The sequence below is a fragment of the Trachypithecus francoisi genome, unplaced genomic scaffold, assembly GCF_009764315.1.
Source record: "Trachypithecus francoisi isolate TF-2019V2 unplaced genomic scaffold, Tfra_2.0 Contig01461, whole genome shotgun sequence".
NCBI classification, from domain to species: Eukaryota; Metazoa; Chordata; class Mammalia; order Primates; family Cercopithecidae; genus Trachypithecus; species Trachypithecus francoisi.
The window spans coordinates 4,654,218-4,679,065 of record NW_022681433.1 but is presented as its reverse complement, the minus strand read 5'-3'; the positions used below and the strand labels follow the sequence as shown (position 1 = coordinate 4,679,065).

The following is a 24,848-nucleotide window of genomic DNA, read 5'->3' as shown; positions in this document are numbered from 1 at the left end:
CTTCCTACAGGCAACTTTTCCACATCAGTGATGGACTTGAAAATTTCTGCATATTTATGTAAGAAGAGGAGGCAGTTTTATCATTTGATCATATATATTCTCAATTCAATTTATAGGAAAATATGAATTACCAAGAAAAGTCAGATCATATGTTCATGTTAGGTTATAAATGTTGATATACCACAATATAACAAGTACAGACCATGGTTTCTCAACACCAGTGCTATTGACATTTGAGGCCAGATAATTCTAATGCTGTGTGTGTGTGTTGAGCGGGAGGGTCTGACTCTCCTGTGCATTGTGGGATCTGTAGCTCCCTGGCCCTACCCATTAGATGTCAGTTAACACCCCCTGCCTTGCCCCTCACCCCCTCCCCAACTTGTGACAACCAAAACCGTCTCCAGACATTGCCAAACATTCCTCAAAGGGCAAACTTACTGCCCTTTCTCCAATAACTACTGGTTTAGACCTTATTATTAATTGTAAAGTCAATGTATTCGCTTTCCAAGTCTGCTCTTTAAAAAGTTTCTGCATGCAATTAGTATGAATTCTCTGCAGTAACCATTGTCTCGAATCCTCAGCTATGCAAAAATGCCACCTGCATTGTATATTAACCAAGTGCAGCAAAATGTAGTTTACCTTGGCCTAGGAGAAAAATTTTGTCACACTGATCCTCATTTTCTTCCTAAGTTGAAAGAGAGAGAAGGAAAGGGGTAGGGCCTAACTTTTACCTGTAGGTAGTATGCATATGAATTTTGGCTAAATAGTGGCTTAGGACCAAAGCTCCTCCAAGAAATTTATTCGTCATTTATTTTTACTAATCAAAATAATGGACTCTTTGAGTACCTCTGATATGGTTTGGCTCTGTGTCCCCACCCAAACCTCATCTTGTAGCTCCCATGATTCCCACGTGTTGTTGGGGGGACCAGGTGGGAGGTACCTGAATCATGAGGACGGGTCTTTCCCATGCTGTTCTTGTGATAGCGAATGGATCTCACGAGGATGGTTTTGAAAACGGGAGCCGGCCGGGCGCGGTGGCTCAAGCCTGTAATCCCAGCACTTTGGGAGGCCGAGACGGGCGGATCACGAGGTCAGGAGATCGAGACCATCCTGGGTAGCACGGTGAAACCCCGTCTCTACTAAAAAATACAAAAAACTAGCCGGGCGAGGTGACGGGCGCCTGTAGTCCCAGCTACTCAGGAGGCTGACGCAGGAGAATGGCGTGAACCCGGGAGGCGGAGCTTGCAGTGAGCTGAGATCCGGCCACTGCACTCCAGCCTGGGCGACAGAGCGAGCCTCCGTCTCAAACAAAAAAAAAAACGGAAGTGAGACTTACCTATGAGTGAGATTCATGTGTTATGTATTTTTCTGTGCCTAGCTTATTTTACTTAACATAATGACTTCTAGTACCAACCATATTGCTGCAAATGGCAAGAGTTCATTCTTTTTTATGGCTGAATGGTACTCTACTATATATATAAAACACATTTTCTTTATCCATTCATCCATAGATGAACCCTTAAATTGATTCCATATCTTGGCTATTGTGAATATTGCTGCAGTAGACTTGGGAGTGCAGATATCTCTTCAATACACTGATTTCCTTTCTTTTGGGTATATACCTACCAGTGGGATAATTGGGGTCATATGGTAGTTCTGTTTTTAGCCATGCTGTTTTCTTTTTCCTTTTTTTTTTTTTTTTTTTTGAGACGAAGTCTCACTCTGTCACCTAGGCTGGAGTGCAGTGGTGCAATCTCAGCTCACTGCAACCTCCACCTCTGAGATTCAAGTGGTTCTCCTGCCTCAGCCTCCCAAGTAGCTGGTATTACAGGCACCCACATCCACACCTGACTGATTTTTGTACTCTTTAGTAGAGATGGGATTTTGCCATATTGGCCAGGCTGATCTTGAACTCCTGACCCTTAGGCGATCTGCCCGCCTTGAGCCTCCCAAAGCCATGCTATTTTCTATAGTGGCTGCACTATACTTTACATTTCCACTAACAATTCTACCACAGTTTTGTTTTGTTTTGTTTTGTTTTTTCATCCATGGATAGGCACTGAGGTTAATTCCCTATCTTGGCCATTGTGAATAACGCTGCTGTGAACATGGGAATGTAGATATTCCTTCAATATCCTGATTTCATATTCTTTGAATATATACTCAGAAGTGGGATTGCTGGATCATATGACAGTTCTATCTTTTTTTTTTTTTTTGAGGAACTTCTGTATTGTTTTTCATAATGGCTGTACCGATTTACATTCCCATCAACAGTGTACAGGAATTCTCTTTACTCCACATCTTTGCCAACATTTGCTGTCTCCAAATCAGTATTTCTGAAAGCATGGTGCGAATTATGTCTCTCTATGCCCCAAGTTTCCTTTGTGAGCAGCCTGATTTTCCAGCTTATCTCCTCCTCCCCTTTTCCTTTCACAAACCCTGCAGAGCTGAACTCTTATTCCTGCCCACACACATGCTGCCCTGTCCTTCCCTAAAGAATTTTCTTAGGGCCGGGCGCGGTGGCTCAAGCCTGTAATCCCAGCACTTTGGGAGGCCGAGACGGGCGGATCACGAGGTCAGGAGATCGAGACCATCCTGGCGAACACGGTGAAACCCCGTCTCTACTAAAAATACAAAAACTAGCCGGGCGAGGTGGCAGGCGCCTGTAGTCCCAGCTACTAGGGAGGCTGAGGCAGGAGAATGGCGTAAACCCAGGAGGCGGAGCTTGCAGTGAGCTGAGATCCGGCCACTGCACTCCAGTCCGGGCGACAGAGCGAGACTCCTCCTCAAAAAAAAAAAAAAAAAAAAAAAAAGAATTTTCTTGCAGTTCCTTCCTCTGGGAGGGGCCCATCCTCCATCCACCAACCCTTGTGCCAACCCTTTAATTGGGTCTTTCCAACCCAATGTGCTCCCCTTCCTCCTCTGAGCCCCAGGAGATTTCTGTTTAGCTTTTCACCTTACATGTTGTATTATAACGTATGTATAGCATTTGGTTTACCCTCCTTAGTAGAGTCTACATTTCACAGAAAGGACTATATGTGAACCAACTTTACACTTCCTAACATATGTGCTTTTCATGGAAACCGTTCCAAAATATCAATTAAATAAAACTGTACATTATCTAACTTTTATTTTCTAACAAGGACTGGAGCTCTAAGACCACACCAACTTGTTTTTCTACTTACTTTGTGTGTGTGTGTGTGTGTGTGTGTGTGTGTGTGTGTTTTCCTTTATGCAGCCAAATATACAAAATGAACAGCTTTTGTATTAATCTGAGATAGTGAAATTAATGAGAAGGGCTGCTTTTGTAGCTCTGGCACAATTCTAAAGGGATCAGAGCAATCACCAAAGGGTTCAACTAATTAAATAATACTGCACGCTAAGCACCAAAGTTAGCTTTGCAAAACTAATCTGAAATAAATGAAAAGAAAATGTGAAAAACAACGTATGACATTGATGCTATTTTACTCCATCCTCTCTTTGTCTCTGTCTGTCTCGCCCACACTGTCACTTCCCACCCTGCTCTCTCTTTCCCTCCTTCTCTCCTTCCTTTTTGACAGATTATCAGTGACACATCTCGTTTAGCTTCTCATAGGAGCAATATCTAAGTAACCAGGTATAATGCGATATACGTCTTTTTAAGTCTAGTAGTTTGAAACTTCCAAATCTTGATTTTGCTGCTGAAAACAAATAGAACTAAGAACATGTTCCTGACTTAGATTTTAAAAGCAATAACAACAAATTAAACTAAAATTATCTTCAGGAAGTTCCTATTTCTAATTTTCAATCTCATTTTCTGGGATTCTGAGTTACGATTCACTCACAGTATTTTAATTCATAGAATGGCTTTTCTTCTCCCACCCCACTCCAATCTCTTCATACTAACCATCAGATTTAAATTTTGGTAATAATGGAAAGTAGTCAGATTTTTAAAATGTTTTCTTATTAACTGTCAGACGAAGCTACTTGTATTTTCCCTTTATATATTTTTGTCTCCTAATGTGGATATACCACACTTTCAAAAGATAATCCAAGATACAATTCAGACTGTAATCCATGTTAATTGTAATGACAGTGTCCGAGTATGGTACTGTTATACAAATAGGAATTAGAAAACAGCCTCACTTCACAGAAAATTAACTAAATGGTGCTAAACCGGTTACTCAAAGAGGTGGAGAAGTGTTGAGAACCACTGCTTTCCTTTAGCTTACAGTCTCCTTTGGGATGGGGGGAGAAGTCTGGCGCCACAAAAGGAATTATGCTCTGGTTTGAACAGAGACCTGAAGGCTATTAAGTTTATTTTAAGAATGTGTTGCCAGAGATCTAATAAATTTATTTGTAGCTTCAGGCAGTGCATGCATGAAATCTTGCTGCACCAGGTGTTTTGTTTTGTATTTTCTTCTCTTCCCCGGAGGGAGAAGAGGGTGTGGATCTTCTTGACAAACTTAACTCTTAGTAAAGCGGTCATTTTTTCTGTGACAGTATAGTATTTAAAACATTTTTTTAACTTCTATACAAGTGAAAAATAATTTTAAAAATTGTATCTGGGCTGCTTAAAAGAAAATAAAGTAAGTCCTCCCAAATTATATATACACATATAATTTTATTTAATTTTAAACACATTTTAAAGTAATCTTACGCTTAAGAACAGTATTTGAGATTACAGCCTGTTACATGGAAAGATCACTAAACCAGGAGTGAAATCTCTGGGGACTGAAAATGCTTTGTAATCTTATTCACATCCCAACCTTTCTGAACCTTGGTAAAATGGAGCAGTGAGAAAAGACGGAATCCAGCATTCATTCTGCTCTAAAATGCTTGGCATCTGTTTGTATTATTCACCCACATAATAATTTCTTGAGTTAGTTTGTGTTCTTATTTAAAATACAGTGTTATACTTGCATGTTCAGGAAAAAATAATTCTCAGCCACTCACATCACAGTGTTAAAATGACAAAATTAGCTTGTAATTTAGACTCCAAATGATAATCCAATAACCTGAATGTTGTAAATGAGAGTTCATCTTGCAATTATGCATTTGCTTAGTCCTTTGTCCTCTGTAGATATACACCTGAATTCCATATCCTAAGCATGCATATCAACAGTACAGACATTCATTCCACTAAGTGTAAGCTTCTAATTAAGAAAGCACGGTGTTACTCAATTAAATCAGGTTTGATGAAGGAAATACGCTTAAACCCTAGGTAAGGGGATGTAAATTCATGTTTCTTCCTTCCTTTTGCCCCCTTTCTGTTGCAGGGGATGAAAATAAACACATTCTTTTTATTTTATTTTATTTTATTATTTTATTTTTGAATGGAGCTGGGGGAGGGGGCTGTGCTTAGAGAAATGCAGAGGATCCCTGCAGGCTCAGGCTTGCAGATTCCCATTCCAACCTGGCTGTGGCCTGATGATGCACATTATTTAGCCTAGAAGGAGGATTTTCCTTCTGACTTCCCTGGATTTTGGCTTTGGCTCCAAATTCATTCATCAGACCAGTGGGTCTTAAATCCTGGCTTGTGTTAATTTTTTATAAATCCGTCTTCTCAAATATTTGTTAACCGACTTTCATACCCTTTGCTTCATCATGTAATACTCATCATTTGAGGGCCTCACTATTCACTAGAATCAGAGCTGATAGTAGAGGGAAGCTTACTCAGATGACAGTTTTGCTTCTTTCCAGTAGCACTAATTTATAAATTAAGTTAAGCAAATTAGAATTAAGCTAGAGTAGCCTGCAAATAGGATAGTCACCTAAAGGTCATCATCTGAAGACTCAGAGGAAGTATAGGAAGAATATTAGCAGGCTGCACTTGAATGCTACATCTACCACATACTATGCCCCTGGGAATGTAAAGTGGCTACTTTAATCTGACACTGATTTACCTCATGCATAGAATGTGGAAATACCTAAATTGCAGGGTTGCTGTGAGATGCATTGTGCATATTATCAAAATCACCCTGACCTTGGTCCTCAATCTGTCCAGCTCTCCTCTGCAGGCATTTTCAGAGTCCCCAAGGCTGAGCTCAGTTCAGCCAGTTTATACCTACACTTGAGTTCCAGTTGTTTTTGGTGAGTGTTATGGTTTCTCTTTTGTGTGTTTTGATTGTCCAATGCCTATATTATGCCAGTTCTGATTGGCCAAAGCCCGTGCCACTGGTTGGCCAAGATGATGATGATGATGATGATGAAGATGATTGTTTGAGATGGAGCCTCACTCTGTCACCCAGGCTGGAATGCAGTAGTATGATCTCAGCTCACTGCAACCTCCGCCTCCCGGGTTCAAGTGATTCTCCTGCCTCAGCCTCCTGAATAGCTGGGATTACAGGCATGCGCCATCACACTCGCTAACTTTTGTATTTTTAGTAGAGACCGGGTTTCACCATGTTGGTCAGGCTGGTCTTGAACTCCTGACCTTGTGGTCTGCCTGCCTTGGCCTCCCAAAGTGCTGGGATTGCAGGCATGAGCCACTGCATCCAGCCAGTCAAGATTATTTTTAATATTACTTCTGCCCCAAGGATAGATGTTCTCCATAGTAAGCCAAGTTGCTCAACATCTGCACAGCTCTACTAGAAATCCTATCACAGTGCACAGCTCTACTAGAAATCCTGTCACAGCTATGCCCAGCTCCTCCATAGGAGGAACCCTCCCTGTGGCCCCAGGAACCCCCAGGGGTGGGCCACATAGCTGTGTGGTGATCTTTTCCGTTATTCTCTATTGAAGGAAAAGGGTATCCAAAAGTGTGCTGCTTGGCCCCTGGTGTGAAAAAAGAGACTAATTAAGCATCTCTTTAAATTTCCACAGCTGCTTTCTTTCCCTGGAATCCAAAAATACATCCAGGAGCCTGGGCAAGAATTAGAGATGAGAAAACTTACACTACATTTTGAATCCCTACACTCAGATGATTAAACTTTTGTATAGAGTCCATTGTTTTGCCTGACATCCATTTTCATTACCACAAGTTCTCTCTCCACAGGCTCCTTTATAGCCCCAGAAAATCAGCTTCCATGAGGTCTGTCACTCCAGTTTCCCATCTAAGCATAAGAAGATGGGAACCCCAGATGTGGGCTGTTGCTTAAACCAAGATCCTAGAATGAATTATCCTAAAATTCTCTAGTAGGATTAGCAGTAATTCTTCATTAGAATTCATCCCGTGTATATCACTTTCCTATAGGCTAACAACAGTCCTACAAATTTTCTTTGTATACCCTCAAATTACAGCAGGTAGCCATGCAGGAGCCAGTACACCCTTCACTCCCAAGCCACAGCTATGTCTACATCCTAGTATTGTGGCCAGGGACAGAGGCTGGAGGAAGGCCAGAGCTGCCCATCTGAGCATGCAGTGAGGGTTCCTTTCAATTCACACTCCTGAGCATATGCCAGAAAAGGGATTGATTAAAGGGAGATAAAATGTATGTGGGGTAAACATTTTCCTGCTTCTGTGCTCCTTTTTTTTTGTGTGTTCCCAAAGAATAACCTATTGTGACTTTTACGGAATAAATACAGTTGATTTTATTATTCAGCATAGTTACGTTTCTGTAAAATCACAGTGAATACTGACTGAATTGGCAAATACTGAAGCATTGCTCCTAGGGGAAATACAGGATTAGGTTTCTATGGGCCTCTGGTCACATTTCATCAACCAATCAATTGTAACCTTGTTTTATGTGTGTTTTTATTTAAAGACACCTTATTACATGTATGTTGTTGATTCATTAACACGGCACTTACAGCCCGAACAAAACTTATCTAGCACACAACTTTTCTTTGTGAGGCCCATCACAGCCTTCTTGTTCTTAGGAACACCAGACAGTGCTTTAGCACTATGGTTGGGGGCCTTTTTTTTTTTTTTTTTTTTTTTTGAGACAGAGTATCACTCTCTCGACCAGGATAGAGTGGCATGATCTTGGATCACCGCAACCTCCGCTTCCCAGGTTCAAGCTATTCTCGTGTCTCTGCCTCCCAAGTAGCTGGGACAACAGACATGTGCCACCATGCCCGGCTAATTTTGTGTGTGTGTGTATATTTTTAATAGAGACAGGGTTTCACCATGTTGGCCAGGCTGGTCTCAAACTCCTGACCTCAGGTGATCCCCCCACCTCGGCCTCCCAAAGTGCTGGGATTACCGGCTTGAACCACTGTGCCTGGCCGGTTGGGGACCATTTTTAAAAATACCAAAATCACCAATGAAAAGCACAAAAATATAGAAAATGTGGCACTAAAAAAAAAATTGTGAAAAGGATAGTTCTTTACAGCATGAGAGCTGAAACAAGAAAGCACAGAGTGTCAGGTGATGAGAATTTTTTGAAGCCCCTCTGCACATGTCTGAGAATAATCACAAAAGTACCACATGTATTAATTTGGGGGCTAAGATAAATTTTCATGAGTAGAGTAATTTGTAAATATGGAATCCAGGAATAATGAGAATCAACCATATATTAGTCTTTTGCATAGTAGATGAATAGGAATTTCAGTCTTTGGAACTTGTGTGCAAATACCCATTATATACCCACATTATATACCTAGGGTGGGTATGTATGTAACCATATCATGTCCTCAGGGAACAAAATTACACATAGTAATGTGGATTGTGATACTCATGGCTTGTAAGGTGAACATTGATATATTTGTCAGCCTCCATCTCCACCTCCATGTAATCTGGCCATTTCTTATCTGTCTACAGAAGAATATTGAGTAGAGTATGAAATAATCCATACTTGGTCTCAATTCAGTGTAGTTTGTGTGACAGTTTCTAAGATATCATAGCTCCATTTATTCTTTTGTGTTTGTACATGCCTATCCTAAAAATGGCCCAAAAGATCACTACAAGCCGTGTGTGTCCAATGGAAACCAACGTGTGTCGTGGTGCTGTGCCTGTTTCCCTCTACCTCCTGGGTCTTTGTCATGCCACTCCTCTTTTTTTTTTTTTTTTTTTTTTTTTGAGATGGTGTCTCCCTCTGTTGCCCAATCTGGATTGCAGTGGCGTGATCTTGGCTCACTGCAACCTCCACCTCCCAAGTTCAAGCAATTCTCCTGTCTCAACTTCCTGAGTAGCTGGGATTACACCTGCCACCAAGCGTGGCTAACTTTTGTATTTTTAGTAGAGACAGGGTTTCACCATGCTGTTCAGGCTCTCAAACTCCCAACCTCAGGTGATCTGCCTTCCTAGGCCTCCCAAAGTGCTGGGATTACAGGTGCCACCCACCACACCTGGCCCCATTCCTCTTTCTCTACATTTCTCTACCAAATCTCCATATTTCTTTGTGGATCTGACCCCTGTGCTGTGCTGCCTTGTTTTCAGAATGTGTTAGGCAATGGAAATGGTGAGGAGGGAGTGTTCAGAAGGAAGGGAGAAAACGATATAACAATTATCATAGGCAGCAATTCTTGAATACCTTACTATTGGACTAATCAATACTGAAATTATCAAGTAGTCTAAAGCTTGTCATCCCTCGGTGCCTGAGTCACCTCTCAATGATCCAGGGTGGGCTGCAGATGTATCTTGACCTCGCCTTCTTTGTCTCTAATATCCAATCTCTTAAATAGGAGGAGAAGGAAATAAATATTTAGTAAATGCCCTGAGTGCCTACCACATTGAATTCTTTGAAGTTCCTTTTTTTTTCCACCGGATTTCTTATCTCTCTTCTTATACCTAATCTTCCAGGAACGCCTTCCCCTCCATCTCTCTAAATGTCTAAATACCACCCTGTACTTAAGCCCCCATTTAAACACTATCTCTTCCATGAATTTGTCTTTGATCCCCACAGGCTACAGTAATCCCTCACTCTTGTGAACTCCCACAGCTCATTATCAGTGCCTCTCACAGCATTTGCCAGGCTCTAGTTTGTGCACATTATCTAGGTGCCTGTGCCATCTCCTGCAGTTGAATGCCAGCCCCTGGGGGCAGGGGAAGAGCCAAGTCGGCTTCAGCTCTGCACCAGGTGGTTTTCAGCAAAGAGTGAAGTCAGTCTGACTTTAGGGGCCAGAGAACAGGATTCCACAAGCTCAAGGAGATTCCCCTATGGAAAATTCTAAGGCAGTGCAAAGTTCAAGAGAAGATCATCCTATCACAGAAATGGCAATGAAATTAATCCCTTATTTTAACTTTGATTTTAGATTTGCACCATAATTATTAGCATTGATTCGGATGGTAGCTGCATGTTTGCTAATCACTGTCCTTACTGTCTAAGAGAACAAGACTTCTTAAAAATCTGCTTAAAAATCAAATGATCTGCCCAGTGCAGTGGCTGGCACCTATAGTCCCAACTACTCAGGGGCCTGAGGTGGGAGGATCACTTGAGCCCAGGAGTTTGAGGCTGCAGAGAGCTGTGACAGTGTCACTGCCTTCCAGCCTGGTCAGCAGAGGGAGACCATGTCTCTAAGACAATAACGAAAATCAAATAATCTAATTTCCCCAATAAAGTAGGTAATAGTATTATTATCTTAATCTTTTCTCATATAAATATCTATATCTATTGTTGATTTAAAGGACTACATCCAGCTTTTAAAAATTTCTGTATACTTGCTTTTCAGTTCAGCTTTGAAGCTGAACTTTATTCTGGGCAAATGAGATTTTACCAAGCTAGAAATTACTAACAATATTTTCTATTTGTAACGATTCTCCAAGAAGAAATTTGTTGTCAAAGCTAAATGGACATGTCCCCTTTATCAAATACAAGTCAAAATTGTGGCACTAGTTTCATATTATTGAAGATTAAATGCTTTGTCTTTAGAGAGATCAGGCAGCCCTGAGCTTTTAGAGAGGGCTAATTGGAGTTTGGTATTCTTTGTTATTCTAAAAAAAGAAAAACTACTGAGTTGGAATTGAAGAAAATAAAGAAATCTGAACACCAGCTGGATAAGTTCAAAAGAGGTCTTTTCATCAAAACCTTAATGGTTTTGGTGTCAGGATTTGAAGACAGAGCATTTGGGAGTGTGGTTATCAGCTGTCAGGCACCTGTTATGTGGATTTATGACATGAGTCATGGACTTTAATTTTTTTTCAATGAGGTGCTGAGACTAGCTCCTTGTGCATCATAAATGATAACATCTATTTTAGAAAGGCAACGAATTTTGTTTAAGTAAAAATTTGTCAGTTTTTAACATTACTTAACTTCATCTATAATTTCACATTCAGTAAGCTGTAGCTTTTGTTTAAGTGTCAACGTTTATTATTTCCATTAATTGAGGTTTTAGAGGACTTTACGTGATAGGTAACAAATTAGTAAATAAAGTATCTTTCTATTCTTTCAATAAAATACAGAGTTCAATTATACAAGGTCACAGTTTTAGTAAAGGGAGTTACAATAAGTTACAGCTTGGTTCCTCAAATCTCTATATCCCTCCTGCATAAGAAGTGAGTACCTAAGCTTTTATGAATTCTGAAACCAAATCTGATTCACATGTGTAAGGTTCAGAAGACTTATGTAGTATTTAATTCCATTCAGGGTTAAGCTTTATAGACTTCATATTTTCTAGTTAAATATCTATTTAATTTATATGCTCTGGTTTAAAATCCCAGTTTTAGTGGGAATTCTGAATTTTCTATAATAGTTACTTTGGACCATCTCCCTTTCTTACAAATCAAAGCTTCTTTATATTTTTTCTGCATTGTATTTTGAAATATAATCTCAAGGTGGTGGTTGTACATATGAAATACTAGCAAACTGTTCAGCTACGTGTCATTCAAAACCTCTGACTAACCAGCAACCTGGCACCTTCGTCCTTTCAGAACATAGGCACAAACCTGGAAATAATTTTTACAGATGTTTAAGTAGAGACGAAATTAGGTATCTCTAAAACCATCCACAAAGGGAATGGAAGGGTTAAATAGCCCATTACTCATCAATAATCCCTGAAAGTGTCATTTAGAGAAACACAAATTCCAATAATTCACATTTATGTATCACTTAAAGTCTTTCAAGAAGTATGCAACAGTTTAGAAAGGGTGTCATTAAACCAATTACTGTTTGTTACATTTACATAGAAAATTTATGTTACATTTACATAGAAAATTGATATTGCTCAATAAATGAAGGACCACAGAGCTTTCAACCAAGACATTAGAGTTTCTAATTGATGCAATAGGCATTTTTCTAACGATAAGTAAAATGAGCTCCCTGACCTCCTGGATCACGTGTTGCAGTGGCAGAACACAGCAAATCACAAAAAAAAAAAAAAAAAAAGTAAATATATGTAGGATATAAGATTTTGGAAAGTACTGTAGAGAAAAATTCATCAGAATAAAGGGGTAGACAGTGCTGAAGTCTGCATTAGGCTTGCTGTTTTATAAAAACTGAAGAGAGAAGCCCTCATCGACTCGATACTCTTAAAATGTGCCATATTTAGAAGAGAATGATATTTTCTGGAATATCTCAGGAAAGGGTTAGAATCAAATCTTCAAATTAGCTAAGAATTGTTAAAAGGTAGAGGAATAGGGATTCCCAGGGAGAGTAGGAAAACTGAGGATGCCCTGAGCAGAAGACATAGCACATACAAAAACAGCCACCTTTGTCCAGAAAAGAGTGAGAGGTTGGACGTGAGAGGCTGGATATTTCTCTTTAGGGGGAAGTGATGTGATGTGAAGACATGGGTGTTAGAATGGACAAGAAAAGGCTTGGGAGAGCATGACAAGAAGTCTGGAATGAAACCTAGGCTTGCTGGGACCGCAATTTAAAGTGGACAGGAGTGTGGCATAAAGGTGTTTTCATCTAATAATTTGTTTTGAAATCAGAGCTGTTTTATGTACTAATTTAATCAATTGCATATTATTCTATCTTTTCTATTACTTTCTAGATGATGTTCCAAGTGATGAAACATAAACACAATAATTCTTAAAAATATTTTTAAAAACAATGACAACAAGTATTGGCAATAATGAAAGAATGGGTACTCTCAATTACTGATGTAAATTAGTGCAATTTAGTACAATTAGTAAATTAATACAATTAAATATGAGAGGATACCCACTAAAGTGCACAACTATACAGAGTAATCAATAAGAGAACAGCGGCAGAATCACAAAGAGATGAGAGGGCTGGAGCAGCTGCAGCTGCTTCACACAGGAGGGAGATAGAGCAGCGATAAGGAGTGGGAAGTGTCAGCCAAGGAAGAATAACGGTCCTCATGTTAGGCAAGAGGACAGGGGTGAGGGAAAGAGTGAGGGTGGCACATCCCAGGAGCTGCAGGAATCTTGGCTTGACCTCCAAATGGGCAGATTAGAGCGCAAGGGGAACAATCAGGGTAGGTCAGGATGAACCTGGAAATCTGCAAAGAAAAGTCCACTTGGGCCAGGCGCGGTGGCTCAAGCCTGTAATCCCAGCACTTTGGGAGGCCGAGACGGGCGGATCACGAGGTCAGGAGATCGAGACCATCCTGGCTAACACGGTGAAACCCCATCTCTACTAAAAAATACAAAAAACTAGCCGGGCGAGGTGGCGGGCGCCTGTAGTCCCAGCTACTCGGGAGGCTGAGGCAGGAGAATGGCGTGAACCCGGGAGGCGGAGCTTGCAGTGAGCTGAGATCCGGCCACTGCACTCCAGCCTGGGCGACAGAGCAAGACTCCGTCTCAAAAAAAAAAAAAAGAAAAAGAAAGAAAAGTCCACTTGATATGGGCAAAACTGTAGGCAAGAGGCGGGGCAAAGGAGAAATGAGCACAGGTGGGTGTCAGGCAGACGAATAGTAGTCCAGCAGTGGGCCTGCAGGGTGGGCTTGAGCGTGCATGGTGCGGCAGGGCAGAGGGAGCTTGCATTTGTTGAATGATACTATTAATCTCAGAGTACTGTGTGTGTATATGAGTTATCTGAGCCAATCTTCGAAGAAATCCCAGGTGCTAATTAGCATCACCCTCACTTGACTCTCCAGAAAAGGAAACAGAGAGATCTAGAGAAGTAACTTGGTCAGAGTCAGACAGCAGCTAAAAGTGATGTAGGTGGGCCTTGGACGCCAGTTCTGAGGAGCCTCCTAGCCCATGGCCTTTCCTCTCCAGAACAGCACTCAGGGTGCGGCAGACATTAGGCGTAGTAAGTTTCATCAGGGCAAAATGTGGAATGAGTTTCCTTGTTAAACTGACAAACTTACACAAAATTCCTGCTCTCCAATCTTTTTTTTTTTTTTTTTTTTTTGAGACAGAGTTTCACTCTTGTTGCCCAAGCTAGAGTGCAATAGTGAGATCTCGGATCACCCAACCTCCGCCTCCCGGGTACAAGCGATTCTCCTGCCTCAGCCTCCCAAGCAGCTGGGATTACAGGCATGCACCACCATGCCTGGCTAGTTTCGCATTTTTAGTAGAGACGGGGTTTCTCCATGTTGGTCAGGCTGGTCTCGAACTCCCGACCTCAGGTGATCCACCCACCTCAGCCTCCCAAAGTGCTGGGATTACAGGCGTGAGCCACCATGCCCCGCCCCAATCTATTTATATTTTATAGTTGATAAATTAACTAAAAATAGGAAAGTCCATAATCCCATCATTTAAAACACCAAGCAGCTACACCTGTGTCATGCCTCATTTTACGAAGCTACGTTCACAGCATCAGTACGATTTGTTGTGGTGTTTTTAAGTGTTTTCGGTGTTCCAACAATATTTATTGTTTAGGAGTTGAATAACATTTTATTGATTTGATATACTATAAGATGGTTTTTAAGGTTTGGGGTTATTATAGAAAATATTGCAATGAATAGTTCCTTGCAAATACATTTCTGCTTCTTTTAAAGCAAAAATCCCACAGAAGGAGCTACAAGATTGAATGATATAACCATCTTTTTGCCCCTTGCACACATTGGCACATAGCTATCCAGAAGGCTTGTGCTAATTCGAAAGTCAAACAACAGTAAACAAGAAAACAATTTCCCTACATAATCTCAGTTGTACGGTGTATTCTCTTTAATCTTCAGTACACGTTACGTTGATAGCTCAAAGTTGCTACAGTTTTTAGTTTTTAAAAGTTCTAGCAAAGATGTATGTATTTTCATGTCTTCACTCAACGTTTTCCCTTGTGTAGATTTTTTTGGCATCTATTAAAGTTTTGAGATTTTCCTCTTTCATTTCCTTTTCTGTAGTGAAGCTCTTTGTGAACTGTAAAGAGAAGAAACTAGAATGAAAATTGTGCCTCTAGCTGTGTTTGTTACTTGGGCTTTTTTTTTTTTTTTCCCCACAGCCTCTTTCAGAAAGACTTAAAAGGCATTACTGATGCCTTTGTTTGTAAACCTCACCTTACTCTGAAATATTTTGGTGTAGATCAAAAGAAGTAGAGGGATGCGTGCAGAGTGATCGATCAGCTGATAACTATTTTTCCTTTCATTTAGCCAACGTAGTCGCTTTCACATTAGAGAGATCACACACAAGGTTTATTTTCTCCTGATAGGCAGCCAGCTCCATTTTGGTGGGAAGATGGGAGGGGAAAACCTTATCTTCAGAGTGGAATGGCAATCAATGAAAAGAACTGTCTGTTTGCTCTAAGGAATGGAGTGGAATATAGCGGGGAAGGGAGGCGGAGAAGGGATATTTGTTTTTCCTTAGGTGGTTATAATTAAAACCTTCCACCCAATTGCTCCGTGAACCAGAAAAAGGTATTTGTGAAGTGTGTGTTTTTTTAGAACATCACAAAGGAACCTTGCAGCCTTCTGATTAGAAAACTTGCTCTCCAGCGGCACCTTGTGGGAAGTGAGTTATCCTGCAAGTTGGATGTTTAGTTTTAGGATTAAACTAAACAGCCTCTGGTAGTTGTGCACTTCCTACCCATTACCTACTTCCCCTCCTAAAACAGCAAGGAATTTGTGAAGAATTGTGTCAACGATAGAATTTATGTGTAACAGTCCCTAAACTGTAAGCTGTATTTCCATGTACATATTCCAGGGTTGTGCATCAAACTAAGTAGCTGTATTGATTGTTAATGTTGCTTCATTAATCTGTGGAATTTTTAAGATCACTCATTCAAGAAAGCACTAATTTATGGCTTTAATTTTTTATTTTCAAGGTGGAAACAAGGTAACCAACCAGCATTTTCGTCTGAATTGGGCATGGATCTCCTTTGAAAAGGAATATTACCTGATCAATGAGGACTCCAAATTTCTAGATGTTGTTCTTAAACGTAGAGGCTACTTGGGAGAAACTTCTTTTATAAGTAAGTTTAATTTTTTGTTTCTGTCTCAAATTTTTATTTTTCTAGCAAACGTTTATAATTCTTCTACAGTGATTAAAATATCAGTTTAGTTCACTGATCGAGTTTTCGAGCTTAAAGATTTAAAAGTTCTCTAACTGCTAAAGAAACAAGCAACAGGTTTGTGTTAAAGTACTTATCTCTTCAAGCCTTCTATGTACATATGATCTTTTTCTGATATAAAAATCGACAGGAACAATAAGTTATGAAATAAAAATAAATGTCATTGGATCTTAGAATGAGCTTAGGCAAATCTGTAATTTACCCATGAGATAAAAAGTCTTCTGAAACATGAGTGTCGTGACCTTTCTTTGTAACCAGCAGTAAATCGTTAAATACTAATCATTTTCCTCTGCTTTACTTCGTTTAAATAAAATTGAGAGTGAAAAGCAAACAAATGAAACCTTTTTTCAACTCCAAGTTCATATTTGATTTTCATAGAAGCATAAAATAAAGTTGGCAGTATATTGGTACTTTTAAGCAGCAATATGGTTGGCATAAAATATTTAATATGTTGATAAAAATGGCAGCACCTGAAGCAATTATATTGGTTTTGGTACCATATATTTTATAGACATCTAGGCCAATGGAATTTGCATGGGATAAAAAAAGATTTCTCCTGGCTAACACGGTGAAACCCCGTCTCTACTAAAAAAAAAAATACAAAAAACCAGCTGGGCGTGGTGATGGGCTCCTGTGGTCCCAGATTCTCAGGAGACTGAGGCACGAGAATGGCGTAAACCCGGGAGGCGGAGCTTGCAGTGCTCCAGCCTGGGCGACAGAGCGAGACTCCAGCTCAAAAAAAAAAAAAAACAAAAAAAAGATTTCAATGAGTGAGATTATCAACTAAGGTAGGAATCTAGGAAAATGTTGGCAAAGTAAAAAGTTAGTAAACCTATACTTGTCTCCAAATGACTATTTTGAAATTTTAGCGGGTCCATGAACTTCAAGAGCCTTAAACAGTAGACCTCTATGCACAGAAATACACGTCCCTGCCACCGCCAACATCCCTCCCCAACACCCACACACCCTGCTGTACTTTTGCTGCAGCCAAAACCCCACCACTGTTTTTGATTTCCCCTGACATGTTTTGAATCTGAATATTAATTACCCCTCACTTTAAAAATTCTTTTTTTTTTCCTCTTAACTTCAGAAGACCGGGTTTTCACAAGACACTTTCCCTGTCTTTGAGGTTGCTCTGGCTGCGGAGGAGGGGGCGGGGCTGGTCTCCCCACAGCCTCACCCTCAGCCTCTGCTTCCATCTTCATTGTGCATGAGCCTCCACCTGGCTGTGCTTCTCATGCTTTGTATTTAGCCTAGGATATTCTGAGTGCTCTTAGTGCGCTCTCTTTTAGGGACACATTTTCTGCGCACATGTGCACATCCCGTCTTATCATCAGGAAGCAATTGGTCTTAACTCTGCTTTGTACCTGAACATGTAGCAAATAAATCATAGGGAAAATCATAACTAAAAAACAGAGCACCTTACCAACTATTAAGAATAGGTTTGTCTATTTTTTACCTGAGTTCCCACTCCTGGTGAGTTTATTTAATTTTTCACTCACAACAGGCCCCTGGATAGCACTGGGAAAGTTAACAATAGAAAAAGATTTCAAATTTTTTTTTTTTGCATTTTTTTTCTCCACTGCCTCTTTTTTCTTAAGCTGGATGCTAAAATGTCAAACAAGAGCTCTTTTTGTTGTAATTTTTTCAATGAACTATTATTTTCTACGAATGTGGGGATACCAGCAGTTCTACAAAGACTCATAGGCTTTTCTTGGTTCACTTCACGTGGTTACTTAGTAACCTGGGGTGACAGAAAGTTGGGAAGCCTTCTGTGTGTGGCCCACATCCTCAGTCATTGAAGATGGTAACAGAATTCATGCTAGGACCTGGAATGGAAATCAGATTAAAATGAAGGGTAGCCTCATACAAGTTCTACAGTGAATACATTGCTTATAACTGTTCCCATACAACCTCTGCTTTTATTTATGGACGTTTAGAATGAGATAGATTGCATTATAGCAAAAGACAGAGTATCACTTGAGTACAGCTAAGAAATCATGAATTACATGTATATTCTCAAAGATTATTATTCATTTTATAACCACTAAAATCACTAATAAACTAAATATGTATTTGTATTCCACATTTGTATTTGCATTTCAAAGCTCTTAATGCTACCAGTTATTGAATATTTATTAAAGGCAAGGTACTTCATATGTACCTTAAGCACTTTATCTATCTCTTTTACACCTTGTATCAACTCTTTATTCCCTGACTCAACAAATGTTTTATTGAGTACTCATTATATACCAGCGACTTTGTTAGGTAGTGAACTATGAAGAAACAATGATAGCTAATATTTACTGGGTTATTTGCTGGGCCTACTTCCCAATACCCTACCTAGGTCAGCTGCATGAGAAGCGTACCATGAGACGAGAAAATAGAGAGGCTGTGATACGTCCAAAGTTAGCCAACTAGTAAGGGGCAGAGCTGAGATTTGGCAAAAGGACCATGTTTTTAACCACTGCACCATAGTGCTTCATAAATCCTTCACTAAGATAAGTTAATAACTTGCCTGCAATCCCACAACTGTTTTGTGGCCGGGATGGGATATAAAATCTATTCTCTCATTCCACAAATACCCTGTTTAACCACTTTGTTATTTTTCTATGTCAGAGGAAAAGATCCAATTGCAGTTTCATTTAATAACAAAAGTAAAAAAAATAGGTGTTTTTAGCAGCAACAATTGGGATATGGTATTGCAACTCATTTAATATCAGATGGTATTGCAACTCATTTAATATTAGATGGCTTGACTATCATGTAGGAAGGAGGACTAGTTGGAACTAGCAGACATTCCTTGTATCATACTTACTCAATTTTCGTTTTTAACTCCCTTTTGAAACTCAAAAAAAAAAAAATGCATTGCTGATGAAAGAAAACAAAACAGAAAAGTGAGCAGTAGCTATCAGAGGCAGACTAACAGATTTTTGCTGGTCTTGCCACTGGGGATAGATGGGTCAGTGAGCAGCATGTGTTCTGGAACCTCAGAGAGAATGATTCCTTTCATCAGCATCTTGGCAGTGAATTGTAGTAGATCCAAGAGGTGTTGACAACCAACTCTGTGTGCACGAGGAACCAGAGAGCTATCAGGAAGTCTACAGTATTCAGCAAGATATGCAGCACTGCAATTCCTGGTTCTGTGCCCTTTTTTTCTCTTGCCATTAAATAAATCGTGTTTTACCTGCTACTGTAAAAGAAAAATATGATGCAATATTTATGTCAGTTATTTTTCTGAGATCTGTAAGACAGAAATATTTTTAATAAAATCTTTGTTTTCATCTTCATTTTAACATTAAAATAGCAGTCATTGATATATTCCTATATATAGATACATATTCAAATGACTCTTACATAAGCATTATGAAGGCAAGGGTTTCTGTCTGTTTTGTTCTCTGATACAGCCCCAGCACACAGAACAGAGGCTGGCATGGAAGAAGAACTCAATGAATATTTGTAGTTGAATGGATCTGATTTAGTTCAGTTTCATTTCTAGTGTGAAAAACAAAAGGAATTGTTTTTAAAAATATAATTTTTGATTAAATGCAAAATCTTCCAAATAACTTATTTTCAAGATTCAAAAAATCTAAGTCACAAGACTTTATTTTTCCCTCTTTTATTTATTTATTTATGTATTCATGTGTTTTTAATTTTTGAAGCAGGGTCTCACTCACCCAGGCTGGAGCACAGTGGCATAATCACAACTCACTACACTCTTGACCTCCTAGGGCTCAGGTGATCCTCCCACCTCAGCCTCCCCAGTAGTGAAGACTACAGGCATGTGCCACTACACCCAGCTAATTTTTGTCTTTTTTGTAGAGATGGGGTTTCACCATGTTTCCCAGGATGGTCTGGAACTCCTAGGCTCAAGTGATCCACCCACCTCGCCCTTCCAAACTGTTGGGATGACAATCCTGAGTCACCATGCCCAGCCTTATTTTTCCCTCTTTTACATCTGTCTGTCTTACCAACTTCTCTGGAAATGCCCAGGTTTAGAGAAATATATTTGAAAATTATTGTATTAACTTGACTCATTAAGAAGCTCTGGTTCTGTATTTAAGGATGCAAAAGTCCAAGTACCATTGCCATTTTATAATTTTTCTATGACATTAAATGTTTCCACTGCTTTTGGATAATGTACCCTATGGTTCGGGTACCTGGCATGGTAATAATGAAGATCATCTTGCAATGTAGTTAGAGACCCAGAGATCCTTCAACCTTCCCAGCTAACTGAAATTGACCTTGAATGAACTACCAGAGTAAGCCAAGCATACTGCTCATAATAACCATATATATTTAGCTCTCCAATTCTGTTTATTTAATTTCATGGAATTCTGGGGTGTTCCAGAAAGAAAAAATTGTCAGTGACCATGTTGAAAAACACTGAATTACATTTTTTAAAGGACCCTAGTTCTATTAAGTGCTTAGAGAATACTATCACTTTTTATTATTCCACTTGACCATTTATGACTTAGATTGTGAGTCGGAGAATTCTTTCATGGAGGAGTACTATTGGCTTATATTTTATAGTTAGAGAATTTTTTTTTTATAATATCCAGCAACACATGCAAAAGTAAATGTGAAGAGTTTTAAGATTGCATAAACTTGTAGGAGTAAGGCTATTGTACAATGTGAATATATATTTACTTGGTCTTGTTTGACAAGAAGTTCTAATCCAAATGTAGCTTAAAGCATATATAGCAAAACCATAATTGAGGCAAAAGCAGAACAGAATCACAAACTACCCAACACCTGCAGTGTAACACTTTCATCATCAGACCCATTCCCAGTTTTCCATTTCATGAGGTCAAAGCAGGATCAACTTTGCTTTTCAGGATAAAATGACATGCAAAAAGTTAACAAGGAAAATCTTAATAATCCAAGGGAAAATGAAACTAAGAAAATGATATTATGTTTCTGTAAAGGTATTGGCACAAGAGATGGGACTGCAGAAAAAGACAGAGACTTCAAGGGCAAAGCACAGAAACAAGTGCAGTTCAACCCAGGCCAGACCAGGGCCACATGGCGAGTGCGGATCCTGAGTGATGGGGAGCATGAGCAGTCTGAAACCTTTCAGGTGGTCCTCTCAGAGCCTGTGCTGGCTGCCCTGGAATTCCCCACAGTCGCCACTGTCGAGATCATTGACCCAGGAGATGGTAAGAGCCATTGTCAACTGGTTTATGTTGTTGCTGTTGGGCTGCTATGACAAAATACCTTATAGGGGTATAGCTTATAGTTTTAAATTCAATGTTTGAAATTTCCATAGAGAGAATCTTCTAGATTAATGATTCATTATTCTCAGATATGCTGACAGGAAGAGGGAAACTAAAAAGTAATGAAAGAATGCTCTCTCTCTCTCTATATATATATATAATATTTATATATTTATAAATATTTATATATTATATATAAATTGTATTACTAGATGTTATGTATATATAAATATAATTATATATATTTTCCAGCTAGTACAATTTTCATATTACCAGAAAATATTTTATTATATATATAAATTATTTACATATTTATATTTAATTTTATTTATATATTATATATATATAAAATCATCTATAAAGACTGGGGCTTACTATGTTGCCCAGGCTGGTGTCAAACTTCTGGCCTCAAGCTATCCTCCCAACTCAGCCTCCCAAAGCACTGGGATTACAGGTATGAGTCCCTGTGCCCAGCCAGGGATGCTATATTTTTCCAAGTAAATGAACTACCCATAGAATTACCAACATGTTCTTCCTGTTATTATAAGTCTATCATTTAATACTGCTCATGTCATTTTTGTTAAATTAATTCATCACTTTTTGGAGTCCTTTAAATGTCTTAATGTATCTTTGAAACAAACGGCTAGAGTATGAGATCATTCTTGAATTAATGTGTTCCCCATATTACTTTTAATTATTCAAGATTTCTTTATATATTTACCAGCCAAAAATTTTTATTTGGCCATATGTTTCCACATTTGTTGCATAATACCCACCCCACCCACCCCCATTTTGTAGTGAACACAGTGTTTTGAATCATTGCTGTTAATTTCTGTCAGATTACATTTTCTTGTCAATGCACACCTTGGCTGATGCTGGTAAAAGTGAACCTTAATGCTTTTGTGTGTAATTTGACCTTTTTCTTCCCCCTGTCATACTTCTACAGTCCTGGCTTGTCTTGATCTAGTCAGAAAATTTTAAAAAGAAAAAAAAAAGAAAAAGAAAAAAAGATTGAATAGCTTTTTGAGGGCTGGCATTTATACAAACCCTGTAGAAACATCTAAAGCTAATATCCTGTCAGAAGCCAGACATGACTTTCTTTTAAACTTCCAGCCTACTTTATTTTGTCAATCAGAAAACTCTTAAATGGTTTGCAAAGATACAATCTACAAAGTCCGTGAAATAGAGACCTGTGTGGAAATCCCTGTGTTAAACGACTACGCATAATTAAAGAAAATGAATAAGAAAATTGGAGCTCTGACATCATTTGTTTAACTAACAAGTCTGCCTTTAGTTAAATATGAAGTTCAATTATGTTTGTAATTTTCATTAAAGAACAGTTAGCATTTACTTAATTTTATCTACATTATCCAGAGATAAATAATTAAACTTTCTTTTGGTCTTGAACTTTGCATGTATGCTTGAAAAATAAAGCTTTTCTCTTTTAAACAAGCCCAGGTCAGCTTTAATACGTATAAACTGACTCATTAGTTAAAACTGGAAGCCATTTTTTGATATTTTATTTCCCAACTATTACAATTGCCATATTACTTGAAGAAATAAGACACTTGAATTCGTTTCTGCCTTCCTATTTATAAGCTCAGAGTGACGCTCAGCACCCATGATAGATCTAAGCAGTAGAATATTAAAAACGAAACAAAACACATACACACACTCCACATACACAGCCCGCCACTTATATAATCTTTTCTTAGTGTAGGCTATACCAAATGAAACTTTGCCATAATTTCATTTCATGTATTGATCATCTAAGTTGTTTCAGAATTTTGGAGATAAAATTCAGCTCTGTTTATTTCAAGTCATGATAATCCTTGGATAACTGACAAGTCTTCCATAATGCTTGGTATGCTCCGTGCCTTGTTGAAGACCATTGGTCTTGAAACTGTAAGACCTGACATGGCTTCCCAACTCTATTTCAAGTTGTACGACCTAAAATAAAATAGCTTTTAATAAAGTTTCCTAATGCACAAAATCAGAAAAAGTAATAATTATCATGTTACAGCATTCCTATGAAAGAATTCTATAAAACATAAAGCAGAATGCAAATATTCTTATTTCTAATATCATAAATCTAATGTTAGATTTCATTTTAAGAAATTGAGTAATTTTTTTTCCTAACAAAGGATCACTTTCCCCACCATTTAAAAACTTTGTTTCCTTTTGTACTGTCTCTCCAGCTCTTTGCATATAAATTCACCTGCCCCAGGAGCCATTATGCCTACAAGCTCTCCCTCTACATATTCATTCTAGGACATGTTAGGATGTTTTGTTTTCATGCATTAAAAATTTGTGCAGCTCGGCCGGGCGCAGTGGCTCAAGCCTGTAATCCCAGCACTTTGGGAGGCCGAGACGGGCGGATCACGAGGTCAGGAGATAGAGACCATCCTGGCGAACACGGTGAAACCCCGTCACTACTAAAAAAATAGAAAAAACTAGCCGGGCGAGGTGTCGGGCGCCTGTAATCCCAGCTACTCGGGAGGCTGAGGCAGGAGAATGGCGTAAACCCAGGAGACGGAGCTTGCAGTGAGCTGAGATCTGGCCACTGCACTCCAGCCTGGGCGACAGAGCGAGACTCTGTCTCAAAAAAAAAAAAAAAAAAAAAAAAAAAATTTGTGCAGCTCATATTTGTGCTGGGTTCAGCACTATATATTGGGAATGCAAAGATAATAGCATAGAATCTCTGCTGTCAAAAACCACAGGGGATAGGAAAGAGAGCCCTTTAACTTGTTACAGCAGAATGTGATGTGATAAAACAAGGTATGAACAGTATTGTGAAGTTTAGAAGAGGGAATAACCAACTGTGCTTTATTTTAGGCTGGGAACTGGTTTTACTTATTAGCAAGTTTATGTAAACACATGTAAGTCTATGCTTTCCTCAATACTTTATAATGATAACGACTGAAATCCATTGAGCAGTTACTATGCAATAGAGACTGTGTTTAGCACATTATATATGTTCTCTCATTCAGTCCCTTGTAGACATATGAACCATTTTAGGCATTTTACTTGTTTTCATATACAAGATAAGTAAAACAATGTCATGGTGATAAGTTCACTGATTAATTATGATTTGGGACATTACTTCTTTTCTAACCATGTAAAATGACAGAAGGCCATAACTCAGGGGAAACAAGAGCTCTAGAGGGGGAAACAATATATATATTTGAATATATATTGTTTAGTTTTATTATATATTTATATATATATATTTTTAAACACTGCCTCTGGCACTTATTAGCTGGAGGCTTTCAATTTTATATTTGGCAAGTTTTAGAGCATTAGTTCCAAAATTATATGACAAAAAGAACTTTTTTTTTTTTTTTTGGATGGAGTTTCACTCTCGCTGCCCAGGCTGGAGTGCAATGGCGCGATCTGGGCTCACTGCAACCTC

At 39.0% G+C, this 24,848-nt stretch overlaps 1 protein-coding gene across 1 annotated transcript in view; it reads left to right on the top strand.

Moving 5' to 3' along the window:
- The window catches only part of FREM2 (FRAS1 related extracellular matrix 2), a 194,619-nt gene that overhangs the window by 64,450 nt on the left and 105,321 nt on the right, over positions 1–24,848 (top strand). Inside the window, exons 3-4 of the mRNA XM_033234619.1 lie at positions 15,975–16,121; positions 21,149–21,379. Of these exons, the coding sequence (XP_033090510.1) occupies positions 15,975–16,121; positions 21,149–21,379 (378 nt within the window). The remainder of the gene's footprint in view (positions 1–15,974; positions 16,122–21,148; positions 21,380–24,848) is intronic.